Source organism: Sinohyriopsis cumingii, chromosome 16 (genome assembly GCF_028554795.1).
Source record: "Sinohyriopsis cumingii isolate HCF-2022 chromosome 16, ASM2855479v2, whole genome shotgun sequence".
NCBI lineage: Eukaryota > Metazoa > Mollusca > Bivalvia > Unionida > Unionidae > Sinohyriopsis > Sinohyriopsis cumingii.
Genome location: NC_142976.1, coordinates 82,165,980 through 82,190,959, shown reverse-complemented (window position 1 = coordinate 82,190,959; position 24,980 = coordinate 82,165,980). Strand labels below are relative to the sequence as shown.

The 24,980-nt window shown below is 35.2% G+C and overlaps 1 protein-coding gene across 1 annotated transcript; it reads left to right on the top strand.

The window, feature by feature from the left end:
• The first annotated feature begins 1,297 nt into the window (after positions 1-1,297).
• Positions 1,298-19,145, top strand: LOC149780900 (ileal sodium/bile acid cotransporter-like). The gene is made up of 3 exons (XM_089937993.1): positions 1,298-2,049; positions 9,217-9,388; positions 11,301-19,145. The coding sequence occupies exons 1-3, from the start codon at positions 1,417-1,419 to the stop codon at positions 11,993-11,995; spliced, it is 1,500 nt and encodes a 499-aa protein (XP_089794119.1). The 5' UTR covers positions 1,298-1,416; the 3' UTR covers positions 11,996-19,145.
• The last annotated feature ends 5,835 nt before the right edge of the window (positions 19,146-24,980 follow it).

Genomic DNA, 24,980 nt, shown 5'->3' with positions numbered 1-24,980 from the left:
AACGGGATAATACCCAACTTTTCTCTCTCCTCCTCTTTAATATCGCCCCATATTGCCTTTTCAGCGGCTGTTGCGGCTTTTTTTGTAGCTGTTGTAACGGGCTTAAATAATTCTTCCGCGCCAGCTGCAAATTCGATTTTTGCTTCTTGTCTTGCTTGTAATTTTTCTCTGACACTATCACGGACAGGAATAAATTTTTTAATTGCTTCGAGTCGTTCTCGTGCTAGTCTAGATGCGTGAGATTCGCCAATATTTGCCATTATTTATTTGTCCATGATTTAATTCTCCCGCATGGATTTGAGCAGCAGAGGGGGGGGGGGGGGGGGGGCTGGACCGACCGTGGATTTTTCAATGACGACCCCGCCACGGAAACTGTTTTTTTGTCTGTTCAGCCTCCCTGTATTTGTGAAACTGTTTTTGTCTGTTCATCCTTCTTTTAGTTTCGGTCTGTTCTCCCCCTCTGCTGCTCAAAGTTGACTTTTAAATCTGAAAAAGAGTACTTTTTGCGCGCAAACATTGACTATGCTATTGGTTTAGTTTAAACCATATTTATTCGAGAAACTTTGCCAAATGCAATTACAAACATGTGATTTGGGGATTTCGGTAGAAATCATAAATTTATTACCACTGTCTTCCTCTCTACTATTGGTTTGAACGGCCGTTGATTTATACATAGTTTCAGACAAATAAAAATATAAAAAGGGAGACATGTAGAATTTAATGCAAATAAAAGAATAACTTGAATATGCTAAGAACAAGCACAACGAGAAAAAGGTTGAAATTTTAAAGATATTTTCAAAACTTCTACATAAGGGATCATCTGGCAACATTTGCCGTTAAGATAGTTTATTTGAGGAGTTTTGTTTCTTTATTTCTGTATGGAATTTTTATTTTTGTATTTTCGTGATGAGGAAATTACAGTTTTTTCCCCATTAAAATCTATTATTTATGAGCAACTATTTAGTCTTGAACGGACTTGAACAAAATGAAAATAGCTCAAGAAATTGACCTGTTAACAACAACAAAAAATAGCAGCCCCCCTGAAAAAGGTTGTTAAAGTTGAATATATAAATACATAAGTAAATAAAAAAAGCAGAATTTTTTTTTAAAAAAATGATAAACAATTAATTCTACCTTAAATATTTCGATTTATAAAAAAAAAACACCCAAAAAAACAAAACAAACAACAAACAAACGTGAAAGCGGATATAGCGTCTACTCGAAACGGGTAATGTTGCTCCCCTTCATATCGAAGAGAACATTAAAATAACAAGAACAGTACAATTCGAGTTATATCCCTTCTGTTCTAGTCTGTATGTGAATGTGCTACTCACGTTGTGAGGTATAACATTTCCTGTGTGACGACCTAACCGGATTTGAAAATCTACCACAGGCATTTGGATATCTGCAGCAAAAATGGCTTGTCCAGTAAAACTTTTGATAATTTTCTTTCTCGAAGTGGTGACCAGCGTCGTTTGTACTTTGAAAAATGCCTCAATGACTGGGTCATCAAAATTGTCAATCACAGCACGCGAGGAATTTCCTTACCTAATCTTTGAAAAGGAGGTCAAATCTTTGCTGTTTGATATCAGTCAGAACGAGTCCGAAAACTTAAAGATTAAGGCCTCCCTTTTGGACACAAAATACGCTGAAATAGATGGGAATGCTACGCAGAGTGTCATGGGAGGGGGCCGAACCAACATTTCTGTTAACGTCAAAGGTGTCTTTCTTGGCCGAACCTGGATGAGCTTGTATGTAAACAAGGTTGATCAGTCAGGCAGAGCAGATGATGGTCAGTATGACAAACCAGGCCTTGAGAGAAGTGAAGAACAATCTGATTGGTATGAACTACCTGAGAAATATGCTATCTCTGTTAGAAGAAAGGAGGGTGTGCTGAGCCACATCTTTACAGGCTTGGTCATCGTCTTGGTTTGTGTAGCCAATGTGGCCATGGGATGCAAGACTGAGCTGCAGGTTATCAAAGATGTCCTCAGAAGACCGATTGCCCCATTGACTGGCATGTTTTCGCAGTTTGTTTTGATGCCAATGGTAAGGATCTATGTAGTTTTGTAAAGTACAATACAGTTTGTGTAGAAATTACATGTAGACTTATGATGTAAGATACCAACCCAGATATGCATGATAGGGGGAGTAGGGGTTGACATATTACATGGAGGAATTATATGTATCCTGGAGTAGTTTGTTGTGACACATCACATCACTTTTAAAAAATATATTCTAATCAGATCAATGACCTTTACTTTGTTTTAATAAAAAAATTTTAATATACAAAAGTGTGCAAATAAAATGTCATTGATATGTTCTCTCATATTCTTCAGGTATGCTTACAACCGTGCAACACCATTGCCTCCATCATCCCCCAGACTTGTAGTGTTTTTGTATATTGGTGGCTTGGGGGAATGATTTATCAGACATTGTCTAATCTGAAATGTTTAGAGGGAAAATTCCTTGCTCCATTTGAATAAATGGGGGCATTTGTGATATGAGGGATTTAGTGAAGAAATTAAATTACCTGGACTTCAAAATATGAGGTAAAATTTTAGGTAGGTGGATTTTTCTGCTCAAATTAGTTAAAGTTGGAGTTAATTTTTCATTGTATAATAGTGTCATATTGGAATGTTCATGTATTACGGCACATCCTGGGTTTTTATACAATTCTAGTGAACATTCTTCTTGATACTGCAAAGAAAACTGAAGTTTATTGTAAAAATCACAGAAACTTAATTCAGCATTCCTTAAAATGTTCTTAGTTTTATCATAACTTTGATTTTCAGAGTCTGATTGGAGAAAATTATTATGATTTGGTAACTTTATAAGCAAAAATATGAGGCCCCAAGTGGCTGAGTGGTCTAAAGCGCTCTCTGTTACGGATCACTGCCATCTCACCTCGGTCTGCGTGGGTTTGAGTCCAGGATTCGGCCAATGTGGGTATGTGAGAAAGCTTGCCAGTAGCTTCTCGTGGGTCAGTGGTTCTTCCCGGGGTTTTCCTGGGTTCTTCCTCTACCATTAATACTGGCCGACATGCAAAGCCTATCGTGTGCTGAAAAATGGCGTTAAACCCCACAACAGCATCAGCAAAAATATAAAATTTAGGTTGCAAACTAGTTTTTAAAAATTAATTTACGTGGTGGGTTTGCAGATCATCTACATGTATCTCTTGAAGGTATCCATAGTTTCGGAACTACAGAACTTAACTGGCATTCTTTATTACTCATGTCACTCAAAGTGCATACATGTATATTTAGGGAAAAGAAACATGGAGTCATAAAAAATGGTTATAATATTTACGATTATCAACAAATAAAGGAAAGTAAATCGGTCAAAATAAGTAAAGATATATTAAGTTAATTAAGAAAGTAACTTTAAAAAACTATTCAAGTAAAACTGGTAAAAGTAGGTTTCTCTTGTAAATATGTACAAATTGTACTACCACAGATCAACCACTGAATATCAGTGACAACAGCTCCACCTGAATCTAACTCCATAATGCAGTAAATCATTCTAAACAGTGTTATGTAGTTATCCACTGAATCATGTTACTATCACATGCTGAGTAACTAACCAAATACTTTTTATGGTGGGAAGTTGATTTGCTCCATCAGAGTAGTTAGTAAGGATTTTTTAATGTATTAGTAATAGAAAAAAGTAACTAGTCAAATGTAGTTACGGTGAATTTGCTTTTTTGTCTGGTACTGATTTTCATGGATTTTGTGGTTGCTGCAACCCAGTAATTTAAAGTCCCAGCACATAGTGGAGGTAAATAGGACTTCTTACCCATCCATAAAATAATGTACTACATGCACCTATAATGTTTGCAAATTTCCACCAGTCTTTCTTTCCATGGGATGAATTTTAACAAACTCAGCCATAGGTAGTGGTCATGACATAATTGAAAGATGTGTTCTCTTGAAAACCACAAATTATCATACTGCATGAAGACACATAACAGGACGATACATGTTTTAAACCTCTTGATTTTGGACCAGTGCTGTAGGGAATATCTTTCCAATAACAACCTGCACATCAGAAATCCCTTTTCCAGAGAGATATGATGGCAACTACATGTAACTTTTACAATATTTTTTTAATTATAAAAAGGGGTTGTGCAGAATTGTACAAAGTTGTACACTGTAAGAGCTGAAACAACTGGTTGCTAAGTCAGGATGTTGGACATTTGGTACCCATAATTATACATGCAGTTATTCATTAATTAGTTTTTCTGAATTATTTAAACTCTTTTCTTTGGCAATGTTAGTCTTAGCATCTTCATCAAATATACTAGCTACCACATATCCCTGTCGCTAAAAAGATGTATTTTATTATTTTTCCTTTTGTCTTTATCATGTATTTTACATTGCAAATTGATATAATTGATGAAGTCATTGCTCTTGATTTCTTCTTTTTAAATATAAATGTTTACAAGTTCATGTTGATTTTTTTGCTCTTATTTTGAAGCCAAAGGAAATGCATAAGTAAGGTAAATCTGTTTTTTCTGGGATCATGATGATAACATGTTGAGAAGATCTCATAATATGTCAGTACAATGGAACAACCTCAAACCTGGTAAATCATCTGAAATGGGGACTCCCACTTACAACATAAGCATGATGTCAAAATTCAGAACAGTCACACTGCACACATTTTTATTCATTATCATACAGGAGTTCTTGAAAAGAAGACAAGTAGATAAAGAAGATGTTGTAGAACAGAGGCCATCATATTAAAGTCGACAAAAGCCTTTACCATTTATACTAGCTTATAAGTTGAGTCAAACTACAAAACAACAAAGATCTTCTCTAGATCTGGGTCTATGCTGTTTGTTCTACTGATTACTCCTAACTGCACAGACCCAGAGCTGGAGGTGCATTACATGACTGCTGATCTGGGTCTGTGCAGTTTGCAGTTGGACTCGATTTATAAGGGAGTATATACAGTATGTACAAATCAATGTATCCATGTTTATTTAATTAAATTGGAAAAATGTCTGCTATTTTCATTGAAAACAAATCACGTCAGTACTTTTTTGAGATTCATTATGTAACTGAACAATCAGTCAAGAGATATGACCATGTTCACCTTTACTTGACTTTCACTGAAAAATGTTTTTGTCATATTGAACATTTGAAGGTAAACTGGGAAAATAACACACATTCATTTAATTTTTAGTCTATCCCCCACACAAAAAAATGTATGAAGCACCCCTGAACTATCATGTACAGGTGTAATTAGCTACAGGTAGATGACTATCATTTACAGGTGTAATTAAAGGTCAGAGATTGAATTCAAAGTGTTCTAAATGCTACTTAGTAAGGAAAGGGGGCAGGGGACATTAAATATCAAAAGTAGACAATGAAAAGAAAAAAGGATAGATTTCATGTTTGTATTAAGCATTGACAAATATTCAGATTCTGTCTGAATGCTTTCAATGAATAATCATTTCAGCTCTTAGTGTTTGTATGATTTTTCATGTAGTTTTTGATCTGCTGTCTGTCAGTATGTAAAAAATACATACAAGTATTTGTTAGAGCATATCTTCATCAAATAGTACCCCAGGAAATGCAATGGAAGATTGGAACATGATTCAACAAAGATGGCTAATTTCTAAGGATTCCATCCTTTGCCAAAATGTAAGTGCGATGGTGCCAGCTGAGTTTTAAGAAACTAGGACAAAGAAGATTCTCATAAGTCAGCAGCATCTGTTGCAGATTTAGACATAAGAACTCTGACTACCTACCCACATGGAGAAAAATTCCTATTTGGCATAAATTGCTGCAAGACTCAATTTTAGGCCTCTTCTCTTTACTTTAAAAAAACATCTTACAATAAGGAATGATTCACAAATACAGATTTTTTTGCAGATGATACTGTTCTCATGCAGAGGTTATCCAAGCAAGGTTAGACTCCGACCTTATTAGTTAAAAGTGTGGCACAAAAAAATGAAAATGGTAATTAATGAAGATAAAACAAATTGTTTGATATTGGGGACATCACAAAAATATATGTAAATTAGGGAACTGAAAATTATTTCTTAGAAATTAAAATTTGTCAGTTAGAAAATGTTAAAATTGAAAAGCTTTTAAGTGTTAGTGCTCAAAAAAAAAAATCTTACTGGGTAGACACAGACTCAAATTCCACAAGCCTGGACTAAAGTTAAACGCCTCTGTCCAGTATGGTGGTAATGCTTTATCAGCACAAAACAACTGTGCCAAAATACAAGCAAGTGCTTATTATTGTCTATCAATCACTCTGTTGCATGGCTACAGGTGCTCTCCTATTTCAACAAACAACTAACAAGGTACACACAGAACTGTTGTACGTTGATACGTTGTTTGCCTTAGGTGCCAGTAATTACACCCCCCATTTTTATTTTGTTACCTTCACAGTTAAAATCCATACAACCAAGAGTTCTGAAATTTATTTTTGCTTGCTTTGCTTCCTAAATTGCCTTAAAACACTAATCACTTTAACACATTTCTGAGAACTGAAATAATCATGCTATCCATTATATATAATCGAACACTTATAAATGTTATTGTATATGAAACATAAACTACCTTAAATTAACAGACACTCATAAATGTGATCAAAGATAACAAAAGCAGCCAAGCGAAATGAATACTTCGTAAAATAAAGAGCTTGATTTCAAAGATACGGACCATTGTGGGCAAGCGAGTTTCAGAGAATTCTTGAACTGGAATTAGAGATATCCTCAGGGATGACTAGTTTTATTATTACTTCCAATGAAATCACGACATTAATATTGTACTAATTGAACAAATACAAAAATTGAGTTTCGACGTAGACGATTGTCTCACGTAATAAATATTGTGGTTTTTTTTTAAAAAATCTTGTTTGGTGGTGTATTAACAGTTAGTCTAGTTCCCTGCTCTGGGGACTCCCAATTTGGCAGAATAATATTAAACACCATTGCGAGAACCCGACTCATCAAGAACACAAAAAGCAGTGACGTAATACACATAGTTTTTGGTTGTTGAACCAGTTGGAATGATCTTTTATGTGTTGGACATTTTGAAAATAAATGTAATTTAAACTGAATAATGATCAGCTTGATCAGAAAAAGCACGCTATTACAAATTATTATCGACGGGATTGTAAAATGAGGATTCAGTCAGTAAACAACCCACTTCTCTAATGTTGCTTCCCCCCCACTGTTTTTCTCGATGTCAAAACGGTTTCTTTTTTCAATTTTTGGAGGTTCTCAGTAACTGGCACCTCACTTGTAGTGTAGTCTTTGTTTGTGGACCCCATTGTGCGTGAATTATCAAGGGAGAGGTTTATTTACTGATGTTTTGAATTAGACACTCACTGTAACCGTATGTAAATGTGAGTTTGTTTTGTGTTATAAGAAGCATAAATCTTAAACCAGGACTTTGATTAGGAAGTTATAAGTTGGTGCAAAAACCTCAGATATTACACTAAAACTTGTAGACTACACTTAGAGTAATGTTGAAGGTCTGCATTTTTTTTAACACAAACTATAGTTTTTTCCCCAGATTATGTTTAGTACTTTTTGGGGTAGCAGAGAAGCAAAATTCTTACTGGCCCAAAGCAAGTGAATTTTAAATGGTATCTTGCCCTGACTCAGATTCATTTTGCCCAATAGAGCCATGTATCTTTTACTGTTATTGCTAGACTTTAAATGAAAGTAGTATAAAAAAGCTTTGATGATTCAAACTCTCATCACCCTCTTAATCATGTTTGAAAACCATAGAGAAACTGGGGATAAATGAGTTGATTGTAAACTGAAATTAAGTGATTATCAACTTTTTGGTGTGTCATCTAATAAAGAACTAGACTGCAAGCTTGCAGAGGACACATAATTCATGCTTGAATGCAGAAATAAAATTTAAAAAAACAAATTCCTAATAGGTTCACTTGGAAGCACCCAGAAACAAACAAAATAAATCAGTAGATTATTATATATATATATATATATATATATATATATATATATATATATATATAATCCCCACTCAGCAATGGCAGCATCATATAATCCCCACTCAGTCAGCAATGGCAGCATCATATAATCCCCACTCAGTCAACAAAGGCAGCATCATATAATCCCCACTCAGTCAGCAGTGGCAGCATCATATAATCCCCACTCAGTCAACAAAGGCAGCATCATATAATCCACACTCAGTCAACAAAGGCAGCATCATACAATCCACACTCAGTCAGCAATGGCAGCATCATATAATCCCCACTCAGTCAACAAAGGCAGCATCATATAATCCCCACTCAGTCAGCAGTGGCAGCATCATATAATCCCCACTCAGTCAACAAAGGCAGCATCATATAATCCCCACTCAGTCAACAAAGGCAGCATCATATAATTCCCACTCAGTCAGCAATGGCAGCATCATATAATCCACACTCAGTCAACAAAGGCAGCATCATATAATCCCCACTCAGCAAAGGCAGTATCATATAATCCCCACTCAGTCAGCAAAGACAGCATCATATAATCCACACTCAGTCAGCAAAAGCAGCATCATATAATCCCCACTCAGTCAGCAATGGCAGCATCATATAATCCCCACTCAGTCAGCAAAGGCAATGGCAGCATCATATAATCCACACTCAGTCAGCAATGGCAGCAACATATAAAATACACTCGATCATGCATCAGTAAATTTGAGTTTTATGTTAGACCCCTTGGGTTTCTTTTTCTATTAATAAATTGATATTGGTTTTATTTGTCTACCATGTTACATTGCAAATAATATGAGGAATGAAAAGAAATTACTTTCTACCTTTTTACATCAGAATTTTGATTTTATTTTACCATTATATTTTGCAACAAATTGTGTTTGTTTGCAAGTGAAAATATAAATTAATGACCTGTATCCCTTTGAACCAATGAAGATTTTATAATGTAAGCCGTTATAAATCTTATAAGTCATACTCATTGACTTAACATAGATGAAATAGTAAAATTAAATTCTGAAAAATGGCTCAGATATTAACCCAACAAGAAATACATGCTGCACCACTGTATTTTTTAATTGTTGACCAGTCGAGATTAGTTGTGTCCTTAAAAGTGTAGACTTATTATATAAGATTTTATTGCATAGAAACTATTAGAAACTATTCTTTGTATTGTTTGATTATATAAGTGTGTGTGTGTGTGTGTATTAAAAATATATACAAGTGAAATATTAAATATTTCAGATTTCCTTTGCCATTGCCAAGCTGCTGAATTTTGACCCAGTGAATGCCTTTGGACTTTTTGCCATGGGATGTGCACCAGGGGGAGCTGCTAGCAATGCTTATTCCTACCTCCTTGCTGGTGACGTCTCACTGAGTGTAACCATGACTCTCTGCAGCACAGTTTTAGCCCTTGGTAATTATTAGCATTTTTATATATCAGGTTGGAAAAAATATGATTACTTACTTAAAATCAAGGTTTTTATAATGAAATTTCACAAAATCCAGAATATTATTTCATGCTTTTTTATAAACAGTCTGGACAGGTAGTAAGAAATTTTGCAAGAGTATAATTTTTTAAAAGTGAAACAAATTTGTTTTTGGTTGATCCTTGATAAGTTGGAGCAAATTATGTTATATAGTCTTACTATCCATCACCAATTTCACTTCTGACCAGTAACTTTAGTTGTCCACTGTCTGTAGCTACTGAACTTTGTAAGTGGCATGCATCTACAGTTTGGGAAAAGTTCAAAAGCTCAAAGGTCAAGGTCACTGTGACTGAAAAAAAGAAAAATGGTTATGCAGAATTACAGGAGTTGTCAACCATCTACATTTACCAAACTTATTGGATAACTTCTACTTGGGGTAAGGAAAAACCCTACACTGACTTCCGGGTCTGAAGGTCAGTCTCACCATGACTTAAAAGAAAAAAAATGGTTTCTGCACAATAACTCGATTTCTCCACCATCTACAGTTACTAAATTTTGTGGATGGCCTGCACTGGTGTTCAAGAAGAACCCTACTGATTTGGGGCTTAAAAGTTCAAAGATCAGTGTCACTGCCAGAAACAATAAAAATGGTTTCCATACAATATCTTTATTTCTTTGTACTTGGGTTAAGGAAGAACTCATGTTCAGGGTCAAAAGGTCAGGGTTAAGGAAGATATCATGTTCAAGGTCAAAGGTCAGGGTTATTTGAATGAAAGAAGAAAAATGGTTCAGGCACAATAAATTGAGTTCTCCTTCACCTGTGGTTACCAGAAACTGAGGATGTCTTGCACTGAGTGTAAGGTAGAACCTTATTGATATTAGGAGTCAAAAGGTCACTTGTCACGGTCACTGTGATTAAAAGGACATAAAAAAAAATTCTGCACATTTATTTTAGTTCTACATGACATGCCTTATCCAAAATCTTTCTGGATGGCTTACACTTGGCAATTATTTCTTGTCAAGCCTACTTTGGCAAAAGTTCATTATAGAGATAATTTTGGCATTCGTCTGCATGTCCATCCTTACAGCCATCCACAACCTGGATTACCACAATTTAAACCTTTTTACTTTACATTTATGTATGTCTTTTCTAACCAAATAAAATGGCAGACTCAACCAAAAAGGAGTTCTGGTTTACTGTTTGCAATATCTTTGTTTATCTGTACTAAATAATTTGAGTTTGAGACATCACTCTGTACTATATGGCATTTATGTTCAAGCCAATGTGTACAGTGGTGAAAGAACCTTAATCCATCCTATTGGAGATTAGTTTGTATTCTCAGTTTTGAAACTTTTGTTTTGAATCAATAACTTAAAATATGTATAGTTACCAGAGTAATATGTTGTTACTTTTGCATGAAATCTTGCAAATCTTCCAACTGACACTTACTCATTGAGTGCTGAATAAGGGCATAATTACCAGCTTTCTCACAAGTACATTCAGCCACCTCTGAGGTACATGATAAATATGTTTGCATTTAGAGTTTGTGCACAAAGTGTTGGTGGACTTGAAGGTATAGATAGTGTATGTTTTAGACAGAGGAAAAGAAGGATAAAACAAACAGGTGGCAATAGCAATCATTTATACAGACCTTTGTTAGACTTAGGCAATGTAGGTCTTTTGTAGTTGCACGACTTTGGTTAAATGAGACTAGAGTAAAGGTAGGGAAGACAACGCTTACAAGACCATTTGTGACCAGTCTATTTCTCGTTGAGAACAAACACTCAGTTATTCAGGTTACCTATCATTTTTAAATTATTTTTTTATTATAAAACAAACACAAAAAGCATTTATTTATACAAGATCAGGACTTTAAAGGAGATAACGTTTCCTTTCAGGCATGATCCCTTTATGGTTGTTCACATTTGGCGAGATGGTCATCTACGATACAGATGTCAAGATCCCTTATGAGAATATCCTTACCTCACTGGCTGGTCTTATTATTCCAGTAGGAATTGGATTGTTGATAAAATGGAAGCTGCCACGTGTGGCAGAAAAGATTGTTTGGGGAATCAGGCCCATCATGATAATTTTTCTTATCCTTGTCTTCACTCTTGGGATTTATGCCAATCTTTACATATTTGACCTTATGCGTGACAAACCAGAAATCCTGCTTGCTGGTGCACTTGTTCCATATCTGGGATTCATCTTTGGAGGGATAGTTGCCTTTCTTGCACGTCAGTCATGGAAAAATATCCGCACCATCGCCATTGAAACTGGAATTCAGAACACAGGAATTGCCATTGTTCTTCTCAGAGTGTCCTTGCCACCGCCAGATAATGACATCAGCATCGTACCGCCAATTGCTTCATCCATCTTTACACCAATTCCATTGGTGATCGCCATCATCGCTCGTGAGATATACCTCCGATGTTTTAAGAAAAAAGAGAAAGAGGAGCTTCAGCTCTCTGATACTACAGAGAATGGTCATTCAGAGGAGATGAAGGAAAATGGAGTTAAGCAAATCCACTACCATCAGTTAGATGGCAATGATTCAGGTGATGAGAAGCATCCTGTACAAGCAGTAGTATAAAATTCCCACTGTAATAGAAAATGATGATATAACAGTAAGAAAATGTGTACATAATTGTTGTTCATGTGGCAGAAGGAGAATTTTTCACATTTGTAGTATACTGTACAACTGCAAATACTTTGTTTCATTATATAATCTGAATCAGAGTTTAAAATATTAAAATTTTGAAAATGCATTTAATTTTTTATGATCAAGAAAGAACAGCAAAGATCAAAATGTGAAAATGTATTTCCATTAAGCTTACTAAACTTACCATGAGGAACTTACTGTATTTTTAGAATGATCATTAGTCTATATTGAAACACTTCACAACGAAAAAGACTTATTATTAGCTCAGAAGAGATTAAAGGGAAAGTTTTAAAACCAACAGTATTGATAGTACAGATTCATTTTCTGTGCTGCAGAATTTGAAATAGCTGTGTGCATTTTTTCCTGGCAGCCCAGCAGGTTGATGTTTGATTTTGAAACTTTTCTGACCCTGCAAATACAAAACATAAGTAGGAATGATCTAATGGATATCAATACAATCAAAATTGTTAACTATTGCTTCTGTTATTTAAGAGTAATAGAGTGAAAAATATATATTTTTTATAGTATTACATACTGGAATATTACATCATGATGCCACAGATGGCATCATACGAGACAAATGTTTTAAACATCAGAATGCATTTCATTAGAGCCCTGCATCAAGGGCATAAATCCATCCATCTATTCACACTTCTTAAGAGAAGCAAAGCTCTGCAACCCTTGCACATAATGTAATTCTATGTATGATGGATCTGTGCCCTTTTTCCATCAGTTTTAAATCTCTACATCAGCAGATCCTTTCAAGCAGCATAGCTCATAAACCATTGAACATATTCTGATGCACTTTAGCATGTATATTGACTTAAATATGCCTGTCTTGGGTTTTGTCTCACCAACTCCATTTTGGATAAAATTATGGCCCCTGACAATGAACTCCAGATCTTCATATGTGATGTTGCTTGTAGCTAACAGCAGAAAAACCATTTATAGTCATTGTCTCATAGACCCTTGAATGCATAAACGTTTTTGATGTATTTATAGTCTAGATATTTGCGTACAATATGCAGTACACTTCATATTAAGGACTCAGTATGTGATGGCAAATCCGAGTCCATACTGTTTGCAGTTGTGTGCACTTTACATGATCACATGTGGTACCATTTTATAGAATTTGGGTAAAATTATGGTTGCATTTTATATGTGGGTTATGAATCAGTCTTCTCTATTTGAAATATTTTACATGTCGACAAACACATGAAATAAAAATAATCATGGAACAGAATTTTACTTGTTTTTTAGCTGCATATTTAAGAAATAAAAACTAGGATGTCAGGAAACAGACATTTAATTAATATAATTGAGTTCTGAATGAGCATCAGGATATTCTAATTGAATGTAATTATCCATATACAGTGACCTTGAACTCCAGAGCTAGGTTTCCAAACTTCTCTAGAACTGTTTTAGCATGACATGTTCTCCTCAGTGAAATCATTTTTAAGTGTTGAGCTCCCTTGATTGTTAGCATACGTTTCATATTTTCTGTGTAACATATTCCTTATTTTAGGCAGCTCTGTACACTCTTGTCATTTCACTGTAATACCACTGGTTGTTAAATCATTATTGGAGCACAATATTTTCATCTTGTGTTAGAATCTGGCTTTTCACACTTCTGATGCATTTATGTTAGGATAGAAATTTTTTTTTTTTTTTTTTCATTTTTCTGATTTTAACAGATTATTGTCTATGTTGATCGTAGACCAAAAGATGGCCACCATGAAGATCTTGTTATCACTACTCTTGAATGGATGGTCATATCAATGCCAAGTTTTCACTAATAGACTTTTTATGATGTCTAGATGGTATTAAATAGAAACGATGAGGAGAAATCCATCATAATCATCATGGCAGCCATCTTGAAATATTTTGCTTCTCCTCCTCAACAGAAAGTTATACGAGTGTGGTGCTTTTTAAAAAAAGACTTTTTATGGTGCCTATTTGGCTTTTAATACAATTTTTGCCAGCCTGATCCCCAACATGGTCACCAATGCAGCAGTCGTGAAAATCATAATCCTAGATGGAACATCATATTGACAATAGGTTTTCAGCTGAACACTTCTTATGTTGGTACTAAATTAAAATGGTGCTAATCTGAATTCCAGTATGGCAACCATCTTCTTTGTTGTTGGTAAACCTCATAAATGGAGAATGTAAGACTCTGCAGTTAAAAAGAATAAATGGTCTTATCTTGAATTCCTGGAAATTCTTTTCAGACAGTAGAGCATCAAGCCCTTTCAGGAGCTGTTGTTGGCTATATCATGCGGAGGAACTGGGTTCTAAGTTCCTTCCTTTCCAAAGGATAAACTGAGGCAGCTGGCCTTGGCAAGCATACGACTCACGACCCATATATTATGATTATGGTCAGACACTGTGCTATTGCAGTTCCATAATTAAGATGGAACACATATATTACGATTATGGTCAGACACTGTGCTATTGCAGTTCCATAATTAAGACAGAACACATATATTATGATTATGTAGAGCCCTCCTGGTTGCGTATTTAAATCTAAATACATTTTAAATTACTAATCTGTAATTGTTTTAATAAGTCAATTTAAGAAGTTTTTCACTGGAGGTCTGAAAACTATTGGTGCTGTGGACCCAGCATTTTTGTTAAGAGTATTCAGTGTGTTTAAAGTAATGGGGGTTGTATCCAGAAGACAGTTTATTCTTTGTCAGAACTTTGGATTTGATTAATGGTATGTATTTAACTGATTGATGTTTTTAAAAATGTACTGTAATTTGACTTTGTTTGATTACCTTTATCATACTTAGATTAGTGCTCATGTTTTCTTTGCAGTGTTGTGATACAAATAACAAGATGGTGTGAGCCATTTATAATGAAACTTTTATATCATGAAATATTTCAGGTTACTTATAAAAGTGTAGCATGTTAATTCAAGCATTTTCTGTATAAAAAAATTGTCTCAACATAAAAGCTAAAATAGCAGTTTTATATAGCTTACACAGCATAACCTTTATTGAGGTTTTGCATGCAATAAAATAGTTTTCTTTGAGAAAAGATATCAAAAAAATTTAATATTTCAGGGATGGTTCTGGCTTTTAAAAAGCTGTCGCCAAAAAAATCGCCAACCTCAATGTTTTGTCGCCAATTTTCAAAAAGTGTCGCCAGAACAAGTAGTGTACATTTTTCCAAGTGTTAATTTAGTCTATTAATGTAACAGGCAATGACAATTACAAAGATGAGTTAGTTAATACTTTAATTACAACAAGCATTAACAAAGTGTTACATGAAGATCCGTCACGATTTTAGGGCTGCCCACTTGTTGAATGCAGTTTCAAAATCTAATTTTTCACATCTGTACATGCTGATTCTCATTAAATTCTCGAGAGATGAGATGCAGAGTTTATTTCTGATGTTAGTTTTTATGAGGTTCATCTTACTGAATCCACGTTCACAGTCTACAGTGCTGACAGGTGACACCAGTAGTCTCTCAGCAATCGCAGATGCGCAATGGTACATTACCCTGGATCTCACTGCCAACTGAATCAAGTCCTTAACACCTCTATACACCATACCATTCCTGAGAACTTGAACCCTAGCATAAGCCACAAAGTCAGCCAACTCCTGACTAACCAATGCATTATCAACTTTAGTTGACATTTTAATAATAATAAAACCCTATGATTGTACATTGCAATGTAAGATAAGTGACATATAATGCGACCGTCGATTGAATGCATTACGTAATTAAATGCCCCCCCCCCTTATGGCTAGCTTCACAAAGCTTGTAGTGAATTGCTTTTTAAATCCCAAGAATGATCACTAAATGTTGTATACATTTTCTCGACAAGCAAAATAGGATGTCCATTCCCACGAATGAAACTTACACGAGTCAACACCTGGCAATATTGGACCATATATATAAGCATAAATTCACACCCAATTTAGGGATTCTTTCACTCCTGTATTTTGAGAAATAAACAATTATTTTTGTATTTATACACAGTAGTCGGTACTTCAAAGGTTATCAGTTTTCTATGAAGGTTCAGCAAAACTATTGTATTGGTATATGTAAAAAAAAAACAGAAGGATTAGCCATTCAATTAATTGTATCTGTTCTATTCGTGTCTTCAGAAGTCGGTCAGTTGTAGGTATAGTTCGGTAACATGATGGACTGTATCACAGCATACAGTACTCAGCCCAGATGTCAGCATAAGCGGATTATAATGTAACAATGCACTGTAAAGATGGGGTTGTCAATACGAACAAAGGAACGTTTGTGTAACAGATAGATTCCAATGCATTGCTTAGTCAAGTTTGTGGCTTCCTTTCGTTCTCCCTTTTAATTTATCCAGTCCAAATCTATGATTGTATGTACAAATTAAATAACCAAAAAGTCTGTTGCCAAATAAATTGCCAGATGGGATATTTTTGTCGCCAATAAGGAAAAAAAATCGCAATTTGCGGCATTGGCGAAGCCCAGGACGATCCCTGTATTTTATATTGGGCAAGAGCAGACTATTTTTCTGTCAACTACTGTATCAACCATTATTTTTTTAAGTTTTACATAAAAAGATGATTAAAAACCTATTTTGTTATTTCCCCGAGTGTTCCACCCATTGTTATTTTGTAATATTTGTTTGATATTATATTGATGATGTTTCAGAAGTTATATTCTGTATACTTTGTATATTATAATGTGTTCAATCCTAACCTCTTTTGAGATCAGCCTGTATCATTAAAGTGCTTAGTATGTACTTACTAGTCAAATCCAATGGCAAATTGCAAAGACATAGATCTGCAGTCGCATAATGTACCAGCAGATCTGGGTTTATGCAGTTTGTTATGACTAATCAGTAGAATAAATATAGACCATGATCTGTTGGCACATTATGTGACTGCAGATCAGTCTGTTGTTTGCACTTCAACTTATGAGAGAGGATATATGGTAATTAGTACAATCAATAAAATAATGCTTGTTAACCAGTGAAACCTATTTAGGTATACATAATTCCAATGGACAACAGGTAAGAGTTCCTTTTTTTTAATCATCATTTCTAGTGCTTATTTGTCCATGAAAGGATTTTTTGGTGGTCTGTTGGAAGGCCATTATAGATTTCTTTGTATATTGAATAATATCAGATGCAGTATAGATAAGGTTTTATAAACAACGGATATATTTATATTAATGTTAGAAATCATTAAATTTCTTGTCATTAGTTTTCACTTATCAATTGTTGACAGGTGGTTAGTGGATAAATATGTCCATATGATGTCTTGCCAAAATGGGCTATTTTGGGAATAGTCTGAAATCTTAAACAGCTTGAATGGTGCAGAAATGAATTTGACCCAAATTGATCACAGAAATCATTCATCAAACAATTGGTCATTTCACAGAAAGTGAAATGCTTTTATTACTTGACCAAGTTCATAATGGTATTTAATACACCTTGATCTGTCTATTTGGATATATATATATATATATATATATATATATATATATATATATATATATATATATATATATATATATATAGTGTGTCAGTGTGATCTTTTGATTGTGAATTGCAACACTGGCTTACATTTTAATTTTGAACAATCTCATCAAAAGAAATTTAAAAAATGATCTTAGCAGTTTATTCAGGAGTCTGACAGTTCATCAATATAATAAGTTTGAACAATGGAATAAACATTTTGAAAATCCATTGGAAAATCTGCTCCCCCCCCCATGTAATGACATAAATAATATTCATTGATGGTTTTAAGCTTAGTGATATTTTTAGTAACAGAAAATTATGATACAATTTAATCGTTTGATACAAAAATACATAATTCTTACAGATTATTTCAATTAAAAGTCTCTGTGATAAATTAAATTTCACTTTGTCTTTCAAAAACTTGGAAGTTAATTTAATCCTATTTATTCAAATTAAATAGGGCTATAGTTTGTATATAATGATTGAATATACATGCCGACTCTTTATTGACAGATCATGTATATAACAACAATGTTATCAAAAAGTTTTGTCTAGGTTTGATCTGGGGCCCCAGGTGGTCATGTGGTCTACAGTCTCACCTTTACAGATCACTCATGCATCTCAATTTTGCACGAGTTTGAGTCTGCTCAACCACCCATGGCTCAGTTATTCTTCCTCCACCAAATATACTCGCTACCATGTAGATCATATGCTGAAAAGTTGTGTTAAACAACCACAAAACCAAACCAAACCAAACATAGGTTTAATCAGTTTTTAAATTTATGGGGTGGGGGTGGGTGATTTTTCTACTCAGCAGAATTACAGAAATATCAAGTGGTATAAATTTCCTATGAGATAATATGTGATTAACACAAATATAGTTTAAACCAGCAAAAGTTGCTAAAAACTAATTTTTCCATCAAGTATATAATCAGAAAACTGTACCAATTTTGAACACACAACAATCATTATAAAAGATGTATAAAACAGTAAGTCACACACCACTTTGAAAAATATACGTATTTTTTTTCTAAATTCTTTTCACATATTTAAACGTTCTAGTAAACCTTTTTTTGAGTACCTGTGACATGATGTTTAAAACTTGAACAACGTTGGTATCAGTCAGTGTTCCAATAATATCTTACATGTTTGGCCGACACATAAATGGCCTGATGGCAGTAGATCAACTTCTTGTATTTATAGACTAGTATACAGGAATGCATTATATATTTTAATTGGTTGTGTCACCTTCTATTTACATAAAGTTTCAAGGATATAAAGGTTGATATATTTTGTAACACAAAATTCAAATAATTTGTATTGTTTACTATCATCAGACATTAAATTCCAGAGTCTTACAACGTTTAAAACTGCACGGCTTTTGTATGAGAGATTCACATAAAATGACACAATTGTGCCAGGTAGGTCACAAAAAATAATTTAGCAATTTTGCTATAATCAGGTGCTATACAGAAAAAAATTAGTTTTGTTGGCATTTAATGAAGTTAGTTTTTTTATGTAATGTTTTTTCTTAAGAGTTTATTCAAGTGTTGTCATTGTTATAGAATAGTGTACATGGCTTCCTTGTGTATGTGCTAATAAACAGTTCTTAATACAGACTTCGAATTTCTTTCTTTAGCATCATTGATGAACCTAAGCATTTACCATAACTAGATCTTGCAGAAAAGCATCAAAGGAATGCATTCAAGGAACACAACTGGCCCCCCTGAGAAATTGATTAGATTGGCAGATGAACTGACAAGGTACACAACATTGTGGTGGGTCATATAAAATGAACATAAGGGATTGTATTGGAAAATTCAGTGGTTTTAATTGAAACCTGATTACAGTTTATCCCATCAGTTTAAAGCATAAATGTTGACAAAATAGGATGAAAATGATTTAATAGAAAATCCAAGTATTGTTTTTATTGTCTTTCTAAATGTATAACCCACTTAAGGTACGAAGACTGGGCTTTGGGAGATGACATTCTGCTATCATGAGGAAAGTCATCTGTAGATGCACAACCCGTTTCTGTGCATGTCAAGTGGTGCTTGTGGTCATGGACAGAATTTTGTATGGCCATTGTTCTTGACTTCTTTATAGACAACAGGGAAATTGTGATGGATCTGATTGCCCAGGGAAAATAACCAGTTCTTGGCTGTAAAATCCGGTTGCATCATGAGGATCACTGAAATGTCTAATCAGAATTGAAGATCAGGTCAAAAGGGCAATGAACTTGCTCACTTAGCATGTTAAAGCTATCGGGAACCAGGTTTTATATAATAACAGCTTCAGTGATGTCAGGGCTAATGGCTTGAATTTCTACGAATTGAGCCATGTTAAGACCCAGGACATATTCCATTTTGGAAACAGGTTAGGGATTTTGGTCCATAATAATGGATATAGATTTGATAGATCTGTATCATGACCAATATCTCTATGCCATGATGACTGAAAGTGTTAGACATCATGGAGTGGTAGCCTTTAATGGCAAATGTGCCAACTTTTTCTCCTTGTAGAGGGGCCCCAAGTGGCCGAGTGGTCTAAATCGCTTTCCCTTACGGATCACTGCCATCTCACTTCTGTCTGCATGGGTTTGAGTCTCAGATTCAGCCAATGTGGATATGTGAGAAAGCTTGCCAGTAGCTTCTCGTCGGTCGGTGGTTCTTTCCGGGGTTTTTCCTGGGTTCTTCCTCCACCATTAATACTGGCCGCCATGTATGGCCTATCATGTGCTGAAAAATAGCGTTAAACCCTACAACAACAAAATTCTCCTTGATGAACCAAAGAAAAGGTTTACAAGTTGAGGGACTGAGGAACTCGAAAAATATTTTTTTACTTGGTAACAGTCCCTGAAAACATGCCACTTTCCTTCATAGTTTATGGCCTTCTTACTCTTAAGATTTCCTCCACAATCAAGGGTCCAAATTCTTTCTCTTGCAAGCCTGTTTTGACAAGAGACAGGCATGAAGGTGAAGATGGTTTGGGCAGGGGTGGAACACATACAACCAAGGTTGTTTGAGAACATTTGGCTTGGCTGTAATCTTTGTGGGAAGGTCTATCGCTAGATTGAGTAGATTGGCAACCAGGACTAGTCCCAACTGAGAGGGGCTATCAGGCCAAGGCCCATAACCACTCCCAACTTATTGAGAGTGAATCCACCACCGAAACTGCCAAACCAGCATGCACAGGTCGGGTAATTTGGTTGTCAGCCCCCCAACACATACATTTAAGTAGGTCATTGTAGGTACTGATATTTCCATCATAATCAGAACCGATTTCCTGCAGAGTTGGTCCCTTCAGTTCTCCTCTCAGAACTGAAAGGAATTTATAATAGCCTTCAATTTGAAGAGGTTGATGTGAGGAGGCATTTCCTCTTGTCCCCATTTCCCTCTGACCATATCAACGTCCAGCAACAAATGGACTCCCCAAACATACTTACCGGTGTCTATACATACCATCACTTCCAGTTTGGGCAGAGGAATTCCTGTTGTGATCCAACTGTGGTTGTACCACATATACAGGAATAATCTTACCTCCAGCAAAGTCATTTGTTACAGGTGCATAGAAAGGCAGCTCAGGGAGATCAAATTTGCTGTTTCATTGAGTGACGCAAGAAGCTATAAGAATGAACTCTCTTTTGAAATCCTTATCATACTTAAGGAGTTTACAATCAGTATGATGAGACAGATTGGTTATAAACTCCATACCCTGATTTAAAAAAAATAAACACAAGAGATGAGTGAAGGTCGGAGTTAAAGAGAAAAATGAGACAATTCAAAAGGGATAGCAGATAATTTCTGCCACTGAGAAGAGCAGAACTTACCATGTTTCTGAAAATATCTTAACTGGGTGAAGACACATTCCTTAATTTGGTAAAGACAAAAGGCTAATATTTAGACTGAAACTGAAAACTGGAAAACTTTATCGTGGTAAGCAAACCAAAGAAACTTTCATGATGCTGGGTGATTAAGTTCATGAAATAGGCATTGGTATGCTCAAAATTGATGGTATACTCGTCCCTTCTGATGGAGAGTTGTATAGATCTTGCCATCTCCATCTTAAATCCTGGTGGAAGAATGAATTCACCAAGATGACCAAGTGAATAGAACCCTGGAAATTGAAGTTTTCTCTTAATCTCCACTGCCCTTTTGTTGATGAACTACTATAACTCCTGCTGAAGGACATTTCGCTCTAAGGGCATATCCATTAGAAGGGACAGGAAGAAAGATGAGGCTATTGGATAAACAAAATCCTAAACTCCTCTGAATACCCATTTGTTTGCAAAAGTAGGCTTATCAGGAGAATTGTTTTACGATTTTTCCGCCATTTGGAAAATTGCTAATGAGGCCAAATCTAACATTAATGACAAGGCAAGTGTTCCAATTAGCTTTTATGTAGTGAAAAACACATCCACTTTATAGATAAAAAATGGGACAAACATATTTTACCAGCATGATGAAAATGTCACAGGTAATTGACCCTTAAAAGAATATGGTCAAAGACATGTCCAGACAGTCTATCATCAATCTCCATGATTGTTGTTCACTGCAGAAGCAGCCAGAAGGATGGAGACTCTTCCTCATCATCGATGTTGACCAAAGCATTACCTTTATAATCATGTATGGTGGTAGGGGGTGGAGAACGTTCCAATGCTGGCAACACCTAGAATGTCTCCTTGGTCGCAGTCAAGAAACTAAACTCTGTCCTTTCAATGGTTGGATCAGAGTAGGACTATTGCTCATGAGTATCTTAACATTCACAGTGTGAAGTCTCTGTTCACAATCTGATTCCATTTTTGGATAAACCATTCCCTGTTAAAAAGATGATGCAATACCACCATCTCTATAATTCATGCCCAATAATAAGTAGTGAATATAGGACAAACTGGCTGTCTGGTTGATTTTGTCATATGTGTACTGCCAGCTCATAGTGATCATGATTAGAATGGTTACTGGCCGTGCGAAAAGAGGTCTGGTTGGTGTCCATACTGACTGTGCTGTGGGCTTGGCTGGATGGAAAGCTATATCACTATAATCTCCATCATAATATGATTGCATAGCCATATGCCAAGCAAGATGGATGGATTTACCACAAAGATCCCTGTAATTGTAATTGGATGCAGCCATAGGCATGTTGGGACATACAGATCTATCATTAAGATTTCCATAATTAGAGAGATTAACCCACAGACCTGGTGAGATGGACAGATCGATCATGAAGATCATCATAACTGTAATTGTATATAACAATAGTGTGGTAGGAAAGATTTATCATTAAGATCTTAAAGATTAGGTGTGGCAAAATGGTCAGATCTTTAATAAGATCCCCTGATGGCTCAGCTGGCTGGATGATCATCGATGGCTCCAAACAGTGATATGGTAGTACAGAATAAATTCATTACAAAATCCCTTGAGTCCTTATAGGCATGAAGGACATGCTTGGACTTTGTGAAGGGACTTGCACCACCTGGGCTGCCAAAATATGAGGGTATACTCCCCAACTGTCGGAATTTAACATTGTGCATGGGCAAAACTCTCTTTCTATGTCTTGGTCAACTTTGCCCCTAATAGACCATACACTCTTGGGACCTATGGCACACACACTGCTAGGAACTGATCAAGTACATTTTGTACACACAAGGCATGATTCATACATGTCTTCCTTGGCCTTGAATTTGTTGCATTTATTTCACTTTTTTCGTAGGTTTCACTGAAACAACAAAATAACTAAAACAACATCTGTAACTAACTGGGTGAATAAACAAAAGGCAGTGTGTGCAAAAGCATGGCTCACAAAATGAATAAATGATAACGTACCATGTGGTCTAAATAGACAGAAAGTTTGAGAAAGTGACAAATTAACAAAACATATTTTGTAAAATGTCCAAAATAATATATACAACCTGCAGATGATTAATACACAATATAAATTCGAATTCCTGGATGAGTGATTAGAATTCACATCAATAATGGCATGGACTGACGGAAGGTTTCTGTATGTTTTACGACAGCAAAGCTTAAAACCTGGCGATACCAAGGGGAGGTAATGGAACGTGTCATTGCCCTTCATATAATAGAGACAGAAAAGACAAATGTTCGTCTTTTAGTAGGGCTGGATTCTTTTATCCCTGCATATACCCGTGTATAAGTTGGGTCCAACTGCAAACAGCACAGACACACATGTACAGTCACATAATACACCAGAAGTGCAGATTGTTAGGAACAATAAGAAGAACAAACACATTAAGCAACGACAGATCAGGATCCATGTTGTTTGCAGTTGGACCGGACTTTTAGGCAAGTATATACACTATGTTTATTGTAGTGCTGTGAGATTGGAAATAAAATGATGTCAATGAAATCTCTGACTTATAAAATAATGGAAAAGAAAACTTGTACAATTTTAATCGTGACAATAACAGTCATGTCTGTGAAAAGTAATTAAGATCTTTTGCAAACCTCAAGAGATTTTATGACATGCCATAAACTGGCATGCACACTTTATAACATGCCATAAAGCAGCACTGGCTTTGTTGCAGAAAAACAAATTAACCTAAATAGTTGCATTCCAATGAAAAATCTCTCCAACATATTTATCATTGTGAATTTGAGTCTGTAACCTTCAATCCAGGCAAATCTGAATAATTTTTTATATACTCATCCAGCTGTTATTGTATGGACAAAAAAGATACTTTTCCCCATACTTCCCATGTAGCGTTTTTGTTAACTGAGGTAGCAGAGATATTGTGTCAAAATTTTAAAGATCCCATTTGACAAAAACCCGAGATTCACCCACGTTATTAAACAGTGTGCTGTAAGATCTGTGTAGGATTGTAATAGCCAATAGCTGGCCAAGAAATATGAGTCAATTGATCTCCATTTCTTTTATCTTTATCCATAATTCATGGCACATAAGCATCATTTGTCCATTATTAAAGGCTTGTGAAATTCTGTTGAGACATTTTATTAGCTACTGTTTAAATGGCGTTTATATTTGAAATGGTAGGTATAACTGATTGCAGAATGGCATTATTTACATAAATCTAGCAGATGACGTGACGCTTTCTGTCAAATTTGGTTTAATTCTCTTGAGCAGCTTTTTAGGAGTTGTAAAACGGTTTTTCTTTCTTTAGTAACAACATCCATATTTTATGGTACATTGCAACAACTTGTGAAAATCTGAAGTCCTTCAGCCCAGGGTATTTGTTGCCAAATGTCAAATTCTTAAGCAGCTTTCATGATAAAGTTTAAACTTTATGTTTTTCGTCAATTATAGTATTGGCAGCTATATGTCATTGGATTGGCATCATAGGTTAAAAAAATTTGAAGCTGTTTGCTACCAGGTCGTTTTCTATCAATATTGGTCAAATCCTGTTGAGTGTATTCAATGTCATATAATGGTATAGTTTTTTTAATAATGGTGGCCATATTTATGCAAACCTGAAAGCC

What these genes read in the sequence shown, in the direction of transcription:
- LOC149780900 (XM_089937993.1), top strand. Translation starts at nt 1,417, where the DNA reads ATGGCTTGTCCAGTAAAACTTTTGATAATTTTCTTTCTCGAAGTGGTG. An exon ending in AGTTTGTTTTGATGCCAATG is followed by an intron (nt 2,050 to 9,216) that starts GTAAGGATCTAT and finishes TAAATATTTCAG; the next exon opens with ATTTCCTTTGCCATTGCCAA. An exon ending in CAGCACAGTTTTAGCCCTTG is followed by an intron (nt 9,389 to 11,300) that starts GTAATTATTAGC and finishes GTTTCCTTTCAG; the next exon opens with GCATGATCCCTTTATGGTTG.